The following is a 14,496-nucleotide window of genomic DNA, read 5'->3' as shown; positions in this document are numbered from 1 at the left end:
ATTGGAAAAGCTAAGAGGACATTTGATCAGAGAAAGCTGCACCAACAAAAAACTGGATATTGTCATCATTAAGAGGTTTATACAACAAAACCTTGAAGGATTGAAATTATAACTACATTATTTTTGCTCAATACACATTACTCACCACTTGAACCACTTTTGTTTATAAACATTAAAAGTAACCTAGAATTGGTTAAAACAATAATTTTAAGGTTCAGCATGAAAATCATGTCCTCAAAATCAAATCCAGTCTTCCATCTACGAATTGAATAAATAAAACAAGTCAGATACAACATTTAATATATTAACAGACTCTTTTGGAACAACTCAAGATAACATTAATAATACTGTATTAATTTTAAAATCAACAGTATTTATGAGGAAAAAATTGTTCTATTCCGTTTATATATAAATATATACAATAAAACTAACAATTTCATAAATATTTACCGTTTTAAATAAGAAAACTATATTACAGAAATATTTTAAATCTAAAATTAGGTACATCTTTCCATTTCTAAAAACGTTTATCTTTACACTTTTTTTTATTTCACCATGTTTGAAAGGGTACAAGGGAAAAACGAAGGATAGACCATAATATAATTATTTACAGCTGTTGCCCTTGATTTTCATTGTTATAAGTAGAACCAGCAAATGAAAAAAGCAAAACAAAAGGAAAAAATTTTGTAGGCAAGTTATAAAAATAACAAGGAATATCAGAAAAAATAACAAAGCAAACAATACCTGTTAATAAATCAACATTAATTCATTTTGCGAGGTGTTTACATCCTTTTATTTGTGCATTGTTTTGTTGTACTGAAATTTTGAGCCATTCTAAAGTAGAATGAAACAATCCTGATGAAGCTGGCATTCAGGAAAGTCGAAAGAAAGGCATGAAGAGAACAACTTTACTTGAAAAAACTACAGGAATGTCCTACCCAGATTGCAAATCGTAGATTATTCATGCTGTTAATGACTACTTTAAAAAGAAAAGTAATGAAGATGTGGATGAAGGTTTCAGTGTGGATGAGCATTAAAATTATATTGAAAGGGAAAGTTGAGTATCAAAAACAAATGAATAATAGGTGCATGGAGAGAAACGAACTATATTAAAGGAAGAAAAGATCATGAAAGAATGCATGACAGAATTCAAAACACAATCAATAACATTCGCAGTGTTTTCAGAAAAATCCAAGTTTCCTTATTGATATTCCTTATTCCTTACGAGAAATACAATTTTTAAAAAGCAATTCAACATGTTCAATGACTACACAAGAATTAAATCTGAAATAAAAATAATAATAATAAAACCTTGAAATAGATATTTTTTACAACTCCTATACCTCTTCTCAGATCATACAACAGGTTCCTATGGGCTCCTAGTGACATAGTTGTCAGAAGTGTTAGATAACTATCAGCTAGATATTATTTAACTCTTTTTACCCTTGCAATATCAGTCTCAAACCATTGATTGAAATCTGAAACTATTAATTGATGTGGAAGTGTATCTTTTGAAAATGCAAATTCAAACTTATTTAAATAAATCTGTTGTATTATAATTAAAATGGAAATTGTGACATTCCTTCTGTTTTGGTAATTTTAAGATTTAAAACATTCCATAAGAAAATTATAAAAAAGAATAATCAAGAGTAGAATTTTCATGAAGATGCTTAAGATATAGCTCAATGGATGTTTGGCGCTCCATTATCATACATTTTTCCCCTGTACCCTTCATCCATTAAAATCATAAATTTTTAAATTACAAAAATTAAATACATCTGGAAAAGTAAATAAAAATGAAAAGAACAAGTAGTTAAAAAAAAAAATTGCACCCACAGTTAGTGTACCCGTTCTTAAGTTGTAGGACTCATAACATTGTTGGAACAAGCAGTTCCCAAAAGATGAACAAAAACTATGGATTAGTTTAAAATCGTAAATAGTTGCCTATATCCCTGTTGAAATAAATATTACTAAGCACATTTTTGTGCTATAACAACACATGGAACAAATATTTAAGCTACAAGAAAGACATCATTTTAAACCATAATTGTGCATTGCATTCAACTGATGATAATTTAAAGATCATTTAACGATTATTCACTTCAATAATCATACAGGAAACTATTTAAAAATATGTCAGCACGTTATGTTCTACCTAGAAATAGATTGACATTATATCATTTTTCTTTTCCTAATTACTTTTTCTACTACCAGAAATTTAAAATTCAAGGTTTCTTTAATGTTTCTAAAAGTGATCTAGATTAATTTGGCTTTCATGGTATTAAATAAAAGCAAAAATAATGTCTTTATAAGATCTTTTTCAATCCTTCATAAGCAACATTGATTACGCCCCAACTGATGCAAGATCTAGTATAATTGAGGTGAACTCCTCTGAAGAAAGCCTTGATACTTCCACGCTCCAAGTAGATTTCAACGATTGACGATATCACAGACTGAAACGGGCCTCCAATTCGACTTTGCATATGAACTTTTAAAACATTGCAGGGGTAAAATATTGTTGAACACAGAGCTCCAATCATTGCACCGATTGCAAACTGATTGACAACCCGACTGGGAAAATTAGTAGGTTCTGGAAATAATTCATTTGCTTTGTCTCGAAAAATGAAGAAAAGAGCATTTGATGGCCCATTTCGATAAAGAACAGGTACCAGGCCACGATAAAATTCTGCAAAACCATGCTGATGCCAAAGTAAGTTCATCGCATGCTTCATATTCAACACTTCTTTGTGGTATCTTTCATGTTGGAGTAGGGTTTGGACTCTTTCAAATGGTACTAAAATACACTCTATAGTGCCAGCTACGTTAGCTGCTATAACTTTTGAAAGAAATGGATTTACGTTTCTTTCCAGTAATGGCCGCCGACATTTATCATACATTCCAAACATTATAGAAACAGAGACAGATTTTTGGCATAGTGGTGGAACAACACCTCTGTAAAGTCGAAAGATACCTTCACTGGCAACTTGCTCTACTGCTGCGAGTGTGTTCAAATTATGTAGCATCTGAAAATTAAGCAGTAGTATTAGTAAATCCAAACAAAAACACAATAAATAATTTTAAAATGTTTGTTTGGTGAAAAGTTTTGCATTATAAATACTAATGGTTAAAAATAAGGAATACACAAAACCAAAATAAAAAAAAATTTAAACGACTATATAAAAATACTATCTTAACACAGAAGAAATAATGATAAAATTAAAACAATACTTGAGTCTATTGACACATTCATATGATACACATTAACAAGATCAACCAACATTTTTTATCTGCAGAACATGAAATATACAGATGGTTATATATATAAGACCCACAGAGCCTAAAATTCCCATCACTGATTATATCTCATTCCATAACTTTAAAATGGTACAATTAACTACTGGAACCATCAAGGGATGCTCGCTCTCCCCCCTTGGATAGTGGAAAGAATTGTTTTGTTTTTTTCAATTACATATAAATGCAAGCGTCACTTTTATTACTATTTCTTTACTTGGAAAATAAATTATCTTTTAAACGTTAAATTATTATAAATATATTTAATTATATCAACATTTTCAATTGAGTATATGGAATTCACGAAGTACGCAAGTGTCACACCTCAGAAAATTCCAGTATCTGCCCCTGGTACTATTATTATAGAAAATTTTAACTTATATGCCATTGTGCCCAAGGATTTTATTTTTCAGAATCTGCTAAGATAATTTAGATATTACTGACTTTATATTCCAACAAAGATAAGGTTTAAAAGATCTTACAGATAATGAATTTTCTATAAGTAAAGTTTTATTGAAATTTGTAACATAACTGTATATAAAGCAAAAATTAGGTTATTAAGGGCTGAGATTTTTTTTTTAACGGAACAATTTTACATAATAAAGAATAAGATAAGATCATAAGAATTGATGAATAATAATAACTTTATACATTTATATACATTCAGTCTAGTTCAAACTATGATCTTGAAAATAAGGAACAGGGAAACAGAAATGGTCGAGTTCAAGGCCTCTTTCGAGGCCTTATAACTGGCCAGTGCCCTTTCTCTACTACTAAAAATAATATAAAGACAATAAAATAATTTTCTAATAAAACTAAATTTCTTTTTAAAGTTACCTTCAGAAATATAATGGACAAAAACATCTGTGAATAATAATTTAAGTTGGTAACGGTCAACGAGCTTAATATTCAATAAGCTTGACCAGAGTGCTTGTAGTATTTTTAAGTGCTTGTTTTTAAGTTTTAATTATTTATTTTATTCATAAATTACAAATTAATTACTCTGATTTCATCAACTACAAAATGGAATAATTACTAATATTTACATAATTATATAACTCGTTAATTGATTTATTTATTTTAAAATGAATTTATAAAATTAATAACCATTTTTAACTAAATACTAATTTTACAAACTACAAGAAAAAAGTCGACCTGTGATACCTATATTCTGATGCATATTGAGGGTAATTTATTTTGATTTAATTCATACGAAAACACGAGCTACAAAATCTAGTAATGAATAATTGAGATATACACTTAATCTGTAATGTACTCATGGGTATAAATACTTATCTTTAGGGGTAGCCCTGACCCTTACCCAGTACCTGTCCCTGAAACATTTTTGTAAAAAAAATACTAAAAAGTAAAAACAAAAAATTCTAATTATTTTGAAAGTTATATGCCTTAAAATAATAATAATCATTAGTTTTAAACTTGAATTAAATGTTTTTTATAACTTATATTTAATATATAGATAAGCAGATAGAGGTATCTCCAGGTTGGCCCCCCAGAACGTTTGGTAGTAACATAGCTTACGGATTGTAATTACAAATCAAGAGAAAATAATTTGGTTACTAATAAACCAAACTTTTACCTTTATCTATTCCTTAACAGAGTAATTTTAGCTCCAATACTTTATATAACTGTTTCACTAGTAGGTCAAGAACGTTGTAGATACTTTAGTCATGACACCAAGACATTTTTCAATAAATATCATATGTTGATATTTTTCAAAATACTTATTTTAATAAGGTGCATGAGGTATATAACATGTATCCCATTGATAAGGTCCTAAAGTTGACAGAATGGTAAATACAATATTGATCCCTTTAGCATTAATATTTTTATATGATGGTATTGAAAAATTCAAAAACTTTAACAATAATCTAATGATCAAGTATAAATTAGGCAATTCTAACCATTTTAAAGCACAATTGTCTAAGTAGTGTGCCAGAAGGAAAAATTAGATTCTTTAGTTTTCCAATGAAGGAAGCTGTTTTTAAATAAAGAAAATGCATAAACGAACTTATGACACAACAAATAAAAGTAATTCTTAAAACCTTTAGTTGAATTCTATAACATTAAATACACACCAAAATAATCAATTGACCTATCACCAGTTACAAATCTTATTTGTTGAACAATCCAAAAATAAAATTTACCCTTCGAAAAAGATTAAAGAGCTTAAAATTTTTAGTTGAAAAACAGAGTAGCAAAAATAAGAAACAATCTCATATCATATGTGAGACAATGGTTGTCTGTCTTTATGCCACATACACAAAACATATCACCACTATCCTATAACTAGAGCAGCGGTACTGCTTTGCAAATCTATTAAAATTAAAATAGGTATAAAATTTATATTGCCTTACAGTTATAGTGTTAATAACAATCAATGAAAATACCCTGGATATAAAACAATAAATAGAAGATTATACTAAGTCAACACTGAAAAAACAATACGATAACATAAATTAAGTATGAAATGAAATACGTTTAACTGCTAATATCTTTTGCCTATCAAACACATATAAGGACATCAAATTTTATAAATTCAGAAATATATGTAGTTTATTATAATTATATGTGATGATTATTCGAATCACAGTTAACAATAAAAACTTTATTATCTATCGACCCCAATAGCTAAATTTATTGCATGGATAATTGATGAACATAATAAAAATGTAAGAGAAAAAATGTAATTTGTAAAATTTTAAGTATAGAAGGAACAAGAGAATAATTATCTAGAACACAAAGGAGGAGAAAGAATTAATTTAGTTCACAATGAATACTACCATTTAAAAACCTATGAATAGTAAAATAAACATTTAAATCATGGTCTAAACCAGTTTTATTATATCAGATAAGAAATACATACACACATCATTTTGTCAATCTATATTTCTTACCTGCCTGAAAATAATTTTGTTAATTGGGAATGTCACTAATATATTCACTGTAGCTGCGCCCCATCCACAGATAAACTCTTTATTTTCGCTGGTTGCAAGGGGTGGTCTAAGCAACAAAGGGGTGTCATTATGATTTTCAATGTGAGGAGCCATTGCATCAGGTTTACAGGTACAACCGAAGACTACTGTAAAATAGGGATTTAAAACTAATGTTTTAATACTCAAGGAAAATGTAAACTTGACATTTAACTACACTGATAATAGTTCATTTGATCAAACAATTTTATGCAAAAAATATTAAAGGCATAACTTACCTTTTGTTCATTTCGAAACCTAAAACTGAACTTAATAATTTTATCGGGTAACAAATTCATGTTCAGCTCGAAACATTTCTTGGACCCCCCTGTCACCCGGGTAGGACCCCATTGATAAAGGCTGAGCACTACTGAAACCATTTGATAGGAACCACGGCCTTTCCAATCTAGGATTAAACGAAACCGCCGTCAATTTGTGTTATTATTACTGGTTTTGTCCATCCATTTAAAACAATTAATAAAACTTAAGTTATGGCTTATTAAACCTAAATATATTACTTTATTTCGAATATATTAAGTTACGATATAATTGTAATACACTTGGTTGTTTACTTTCACCTTATAATATATTTACACGCTTTGATACTTTTACAAAACTTGAATTGTTTGTTACGTGGCATGATTTCAGTTCTCTGTTCGAATCTCTCTTTTCCACTTAATAGGTAAATAATTTATGATCTCTTATTAATAAACACTCGCATTACCTGTCCACCTGTTATTCTGTCTCTAACTAGTGATTATTTTTGTTTATATCAGTTTTACTGCTTGTTATCTTTGATAACAAAGCTATCTCGTTACAGATTCTTCAGCATTTATTAATATATTTTATAACACCCCTTGCATTTAATTTATACGTTAGTGTAGTAATGTGTAAGTAAGTGATTTAATGTTAAAAACATTTTAATTTAATTTTTTCTCATAACCATATTGCAACTAAATAAATCTGTTCATTAGTTCCAGATAATATCAAACCATGCGCCAGCTTAAAGGTAAAGTGAAAGAAACTAATAAACAAAAAAAAGAAAGAAAAAGAGATTTTGTTGAAAACAAAAAGAAGGTTTTTACTATTGCGCTCCCAACATTTGCTGCAGTGTTCATACTCATATCTGTTTATGTATATTTCAAAACCAGGCCCAAAACCATTGACGAATATTAAATATATTAGTATCCTTGTGAGATTTTTCAGAAATATGGAGCATTATCGTGTCAGTATTAAAAATGTTTGTAATGATATATTCCCGTCATTAATTGTTATCATTCCTACTTGTTTCCTAAAGACTGAATTTATATCATATTAATAGTTGAGTCACATCTATTCAATGGCTGTTTGGTATACTAATTTCTATTTATTGTTAAATTTGTTAAACATTAGATGTTTTATTTAATTTATATATTATTGTTATTTTAATGATTTGATATATATGTATATCATATAACATATGGACCATAGCTTGAGGCCCATTAAGTGATTCAATTGTCAATTTGCTGAAATGAAGATCACTGTTCTGAAATATTTTTCATCTACTTTATTCCTTGAATTATAAATTATAAAAGTATATTTTTAAAAGCAATAAATATTTACTTTAAGTAAAAGATTCCTGTTTATTTCCTGTTTCCTCTCATTAATTTAGACTTATTTTTCCCTTCAGTGATTATTTGAGCCTTTCAGTTGACCGAATAACTAACTCTATTACAACAATTTTCAGAGAAGTACTGTAAATATTTTTTGGTGCAAAATTCTTACCGTTTTCTTTTCCTAGAATATGACAGATATTTATAAATATTACAGTTGTACTGTGATTAACGTTCTGCTTCTAACTATTTATTCAATACCAAATAGTTATTATATACGATATTTAGAACAGACTAATAGTAAGGAGTTAGTCTTTCTGTCAGCTTAAAGTCTCATTTTTTCTAACGTCTTTATGTTTTATTTTGTTTTTTGCACAATTTTATAAAACTCATTTGTTCCGTCTTGACCCTCTTGTCAAATAGTTTTATCATATGAGGGTGGGTACTCAACATAAAATAGTTTTTAAATAATAGTTTTATATTCTACATCAATTAAAGGCATTTGGTGTTTTGTGAAGTACATGCAATGTAATTAAGAAAACAAAAACAGAATAGTTGTTTCAAACAGATTTTAAATTGTTTATGGTAGCTACAAGTATCAATATAAAATCACATTTACTCATTATTAGCATACAGTCATCTTCTGTTTTATTTTTTGGTTGTTAATAGTTAAAACACTTAATTTTTTTTTTAAGTGATGTGAAATGTAAGTTTTTTATCTTTATTGTTTTGAACATTATAATTGTCTAGTTGGTATGTAATTTGTTTTTTAATTCCAACTGTTTTTCTATGTTCAATTTATTCTTTTAAGCAGATTTTTTTTAATCATCTAGTGTAGCGTCGATATTGTAAAGAATATTTCAGTCATGATCATGATGTTCTTGTGACACATTTAGTGTTACACATGACCTGCCCTGAAAATAGATTAGCCTTAAAGGTCATCTTTCAAAGAAAAGATTAAAACATAACAATTTATTGCTGTAGTCCCTTTACTGAAAACCTGAATAATTATTATCCATTCGCAAATAAAGTTTTCTTTCCTGTAAAGAAATTTTTGTTGTTAAAAGCTGCCCAAGCTGTTTTATTTAACAAAAATAGTGTTCACTTCTAGGAATACTAAGGTATTATTAAATCATTTTATGAAAAAATTGCACTTTTGTCTTTGATTCTCCAAAGGTGGTAGATAAAAAGTGCATCCTACCAGCTATCAAATGTTTTTTTCATAATAGCCATGACCAAAAAATTTCATAAAGAAAATTAAATACTTGAAAATCTTGAATATACCAGGGGATAAAATATATTTTTCAGTTTTTCATGATTAGAACAATTATAAATATAAGGGAGTGAGTGATAGTTAAAATTATTGATATTGATTATTGAATTGAAATAATTATTATTGATATTTGGTGAAAAATGAAGAATTAAAATTTATTTATTTATTGTATGCAAGAACACATCACTGCTATTATCAAATGTATTAATATCAAATCTGATCAGAGCAATAATTGGCTTGTTACTCATTAGGAAAAATAGCAGGTCAAAAAGAAACTGGTTATTCATTTTTCAGCTAGCATTTTCAAAATATTTTAATGTAAATACAAAAACTGATAAATAATGTGTTATATAAAACTAGGCTCTACTTGTCTGTTTCAAGTTGTTCGCTGACTAATTGATCATAATATCTGAAAAACGACAATGCCTAGTTGTAGTTGAAATTATCAATGGCAGTTCTACTCAAGTTGCAGTAGTACAATAAGGTCCTGACTCTTTGGGGCCGCCTATAGCTCAGTGGTTAAGACAAAGTCTTACCAATTTGAAGTCTATTGGAGGTGCTGGTTCGAATCCGGCCTGGGGGACGTTGACTTTTTTCATTGAGTGGCGGTCCCACAAAATGAAGAACTTTGACCCCCAACCATGGTTAGGCAGTATAGGACTCCAATGGGAGTCTTGGCCAAAAAAAAAGGTCCTGACTCTTGTTAAAAAAAAAAAACAACTAAAAAAATTATGTCTTCCAATAATTAAAAAACTATACATCTTCTGGAAAATTATAACCATCTAATTAAAAAATAATGAAATTCTCTATAATATGAAACCAAAGTCATCTAAATCGGACCATTATTAGCAAAGATTTTGACATCATAAACATTCTGTGAATGTTTTCCAGAAGACTGGTTTTATCTTTATCTTGTTAAATAATAGATACCTGACACTCACTGACATATTGATAATTGTATCCCCAAAAGGACTGTGGCTGTGATGTTGAGTTTTAAAAAACTTGAATTTATGTGGTTTAAAAAAAATTTGTTGTAGTTGGGTTTTGGTTTATTTTATAGGCATTTCAACAAGGATTGCCTCAATTACTCAACACAGAGCTCCAAGTGCTTTAATCCAACTAATCCTCCACTTGCAGACGTTGGCCAGCAATTCCCTCTAGGAATCCTTCTAACCACCTTTTTCTGGCTATACCCATCTTCTCTTCCCTGATGAAACCCGATCCAGGACTCAGTTTGGCCGACAGAATTTTTTTTTCACAGTTTGCCTATAAGATCCTAACACCTACATCACCCTGAAGCTGCAGCTTGTACCTAGGAGTGTCCAAAACAAGTTTTTCGTGTTTCTCCTGGCTATTTCTAAACATCCACCTAGGGAAGGGAATCTTGACTCAGTATCTGGAGATCGCAACGACAATCCCATCCTCTGAAAACCCTCACATCTTCCACCTTAAAAATGAGCATATTTGCCTTTTAATGCAATAATCCAATATCGAGGGATGAAATCCTGGCTTGCTCTACTTGTTTTGATGCATCTGCTTGGGTCTGAAAAAGGTGTTCTGAATTTTTAGAAAAAATGACTCAGACAACTGCCGACCTTTGTCCTATGTTAACATTGAAATCCCCTGTAAAGATGATCTTTTCATTATGCTACATTTATTCCAAGGCTTCCCTCAAGCTCTCCTTAAAAACATCTTTAGTTGCCTGCGGCTTACTCCTCAATATTCACAATTAAATTAAATTTTATTTTGAAACCTTAGAAAAAAAATATTTTTTCTAATAACTCAAAAAAATACATCTTATTGATGATTATAATGAATGATTGTCTCAATTGAAGGATAATGAAATTCTCTGAAAACAAGAATGCCTTAAGCTGTTGATATGCAATTAAAGGTTGGGTTTAAAAACTCTATGGAATAAAAAAAAATTTAAGCTATAAAAAATTGTCTGTCTCCTATTAGATTGTAACATTCAAATTGAGAGATAGTGAAATTTTCTAAAATACAAATCTAAAGTCATCTAAATCGAACCAGTATCAGCATAGATTTCAGCTTTAGATCCATGGGTATGTTTCTCAGGAGCCTGGTTTTATCTTTATCTTAACATGTAAAAAAATAATTACCATTCACTCACTGACTTATGTAACATTCTATCCTAAAAAGAATTATTTATGGCTATGATGCTGAAATTATTAATGGTGGTTTATCTTATGCTCGTTATATGCAATAAGGGTGGGTTTTTAAAAATTTAAACACCAAGGTGTTAAAAAAAAAATTATTTCCAATAATTTAAAAAACTTACATCTCTTGAAGATTATAGTTGTCCATTTAAAAGGTAATTTTATTCCCTACAAAACAAATACATAAATTGGGCCAGTACTAGTAAAGATAAAGATAGAAACCCGTTTTATCATGGAAGCTAAAAGAATAAATACCACTTTCTTACTGATATCGACCACTGCATATCAAAAATGTTAGTGCTAATTAAGCTGAAATCACAGTACTGCTCTATTTGTAGCATTAAGTTATGTTGATAGAAAATGTATGATTAAAACTTTAATAGTTTTAACAATGACTAAAATTTGAAGGTATAAATAAAGATTATTTTGAGAGAGAGTGAGGAAAGGGAGATAGAGAGAAAGAGAGGAAGAGCGTAATTAAAACTTCACAGGATTGGACTCCTCACTTGTTATTTAATAAATGTAGTTAAAGAATGCTCTGTGTTCTATTCCAAAAATTTTAAGTAATTTTAATGTTTAAAAGTATTTTTTATTAGAAATGAGTAATATGTTCATTTTTATCCTTGTGTAGGTTTTAGTCCTTTTCCAAGGTATTTAGGAATGAAATCATGTTTCACAAAACCATAGTGTCTACACATTTGGCCTAAATAATAATATTTTTAGAAAAGATGTGTAAGAAAAACAATGCTATTTAAAATAGTAAAAATTTACTTAGCTAATGTTTACACAGTTGTAGATATCTCCAACTCTAATTTAGGATATCTAAATTCAACATTTAGATTGTGTCAGGTTAAATATTTACTGTTAATTATAATATACAATACATTTAGGAATTTTTGTTCTCTGCTTGTATCTTTTATGAAAATATTAAATTATATGGTAGAAAGTCCGACCAAAGTAAAACTATATATGCTCACAAATTTACCAGTCACTTTTCTAAAAATGGTAAGTTACTGAACATTCAGAATAAGTGGAAAGTTTTTAATATGATCCTAAGTGGCTGAAGCAACGGTACCATCCTATTTTAATACCATGGTGGGGGGTCAAGTTTTCATTTTGTGGAACCACCACAGAAATAAAAGTTGACCCCTCAAACAGGCTGCATTCGAACGAGGGCTGCTGCAATTTCCAGGTTACAAAGACCTACACCTCAACCCCCTGAGCTACAGATGGCCCTCCTCCATGCTTGCCTGTCCTGGACTACTACTTTCCAGTTTGCAGCATGCAGCTCTTTCGCATCTGGTCTATCCATCTGGTTTTTGGCCTTCCATGTGCTTTCTTGCCAACTATTCTGACATTCATTGTTGTGTAGAGACATCCTGATGAATTTCTTCAAGCCATATTGGAGGGTTTGGGATACAATGTAACGATCATTATTCACTGACCATAGACATGTATCATCGGTATACGTGGTGAGCACAGTGTTAGGATGGGTTGGGATGTCAGCTGTAAACACTGTATATAGGATAGGACCAAGGATACTACCCTGAGGTACACCAGCAGACTGACGGAATAGGGATGAATAAGCGCTGTTGTGATTTACTTGAAATAATCTGTCTTCTGTTGAGATAAGAACGGATAATGAGAAAATATATAGGGGGTAGGAATTTACGGATCTTGTATAGCAGTCCTGGGTGCCAGACTCAATCAAAAGCCTGTTCAACATCAAGAAAGACTCCCGAGCAGTATATTCTGTGGTCCAATGAAGACGAGACAATATCAACCACACGATGACATTGCTGGATAGTGGAGTGGGATGTTAGGAATCCAAACTGGTGGTCTAGGATTATGTGGTTGGAATCAAGAATGGGGTACAGGCGTTTCGAGATGAGTTTCTCAAGAATTTTGCTCATGATAGGTAACAGAGAGATAGGACAGTAGGAGGATGGGTATTCTGGCGGCTTTTGAGGTTTGGGAATCATTTTGATTATGGATAATTTCCATGGGTCAGGAAAACATGTGGATCTGAGTACATTGTAGATGTAGGTGAGGAATGGAAAATATTTTCGTGGAAGATGTTTTAGAATATGACATGTAATTAGGTCATAACCGGGAGCTTTCCAGGAAGGTAACTTCTGAATGATGTTGGATATCTCTGAAGGATAAAATGGTTTAGGTGGAAGGGTCATTTGGAGTGGAGTGTTCAATTCTTCTTCAATATATTCGATGTGGGTTGGATTATGGATATCAGGGTGTGGCTCAGATGTTTTAGAAAGGTGCTAACCGAATACCTGAGTTGTTTCATCGTCCGATTTTGTCCATGTTTGTGATTCAATAAGAAGAGGATGATTAAAATTTTTGAAGTTGAGATGCTTCTTAGTGGTCATCCATAAAGATTTGTCAGTAGTCATGAGGTTTTGAGTTAAGTTAAATTTTGTATTTTGAATTTTTTAAGTCCTGTTTTGAGTTTGTTTGTCAATGTAGTAAATATTTTATCTGTTGGGTATCTAGTCCTGTGCCACTTGTCCTTTAATAAAATGTGAATGTGCTGTGGCAAGTAGTAGAAGGATCAGAATAAAGAGTCAAGGTGGTTGTAGGAAAGGGAATTACCAGGAGGGCAGTATACAGCTAATAATGTTAAGTGGAAAGGATGAGTTGAAATGATTATAGAGGTTGTTTGAATAGTGTCAGTTGGAGTGAAAGAAATGAGGGAATGGGAAACGGATGCAAGACTCAGCGTGTGAAGAGTTATCTGGGTGGTCTGATCTGTAAGTAATGTAGTCATGAATGTAGAAATATGACCGTTGAGTAAAGTGAGTTTCTGTCAATAGGGCAATATCTATGTGTTTGTTGTGGAGAAATATATCGAGTTCGTCACGGTGGTTATTTAGTCCATTAGTGTTCCACAAAAGGATAACTAGGGTCTTTGCACTCATCGTTCTTTTAACATTATTTTATTTTTTTAAGAAGAAATGGTTGGAGGCCCAACCAGGGAAAAACACTAATAAGTAAAACTTACTTAGATAATTAATTAAGATTTACTTGTGTTTTTCATTAATCACAACTAAAAAAAGCAAATAAAGCATCTCCAACCATCTACTCTTATTACAATATCCCTGGTTAACTACAAATACATCATTATTTAATTTTTTATTCATCTTTAAAAATTCTTT

The 14,496-nt window shown here is 30.4% G+C and overlaps 1 protein-coding gene across 1 annotated transcript; it reads right to left on the bottom strand.

Moving 5' to 3' along the window:
• Nucleotides 1-274: 274 nt before the first annotated feature.
• LOC106692781 (mitochondrial nicotinamide adenine dinucleotide transporter SLC25A51) lies at nucleotides 275-6,974 on the bottom strand. Its single transcript, XM_014438939.3, has 3 exons — nucleotides 6,521-6,974; nucleotides 6,207-6,391; nucleotides 275-3,023 (listed from the first exon to the last, which is right to left on the bottom strand). Exons 2-3 carry the CDS (start codon nucleotides 6,357-6,359, stop codon nucleotides 2,307-2,309), a joined length of 870 nt encoding a protein of 289 aa, XP_014294425.1. The 5' UTR covers nucleotides 6,360-6,391; nucleotides 6,521-6,974; the 3' UTR covers nucleotides 275-2,306.
• Between the last annotated feature and the right edge of the window lie 7,522 nt (nucleotides 6,975-14,496).

The sequence above is a fragment of the Halyomorpha halys genome, unplaced genomic scaffold (assembly GCF_000696795.3).
Source record: "Halyomorpha halys isolate HHAL.00 unplaced genomic scaffold, Hhal_1.1 Scaffold71.1, whole genome shotgun sequence".
Classification (NCBI taxonomy): domain Eukaryota; kingdom Metazoa; phylum Arthropoda; class Insecta; order Hemiptera; family Pentatomidae; genus Halyomorpha; species Halyomorpha halys.
Note: the sequence above shows the minus strand (reverse complement) of the source record. Positions and strands in the feature narration are given on the sequence as shown.

What these genes read in the sequence shown, in the direction of transcription:
- LOC106692781 (XM_014438939.3), bottom strand. Translation starts at nt 6,359, where the DNA reads ATGGCTCCTCACATTGAAAATCATAATGACACCCCTTTGTTGCTTAGA. An exon ending in ACAAAATTATTTTCAGGCAG is followed by an intron (nt 3,024 to 6,206) that starts GTAAGAAATATA and finishes CTTAATTTTCAG; the next exon opens with ATGCTACATAATTTGAACAC.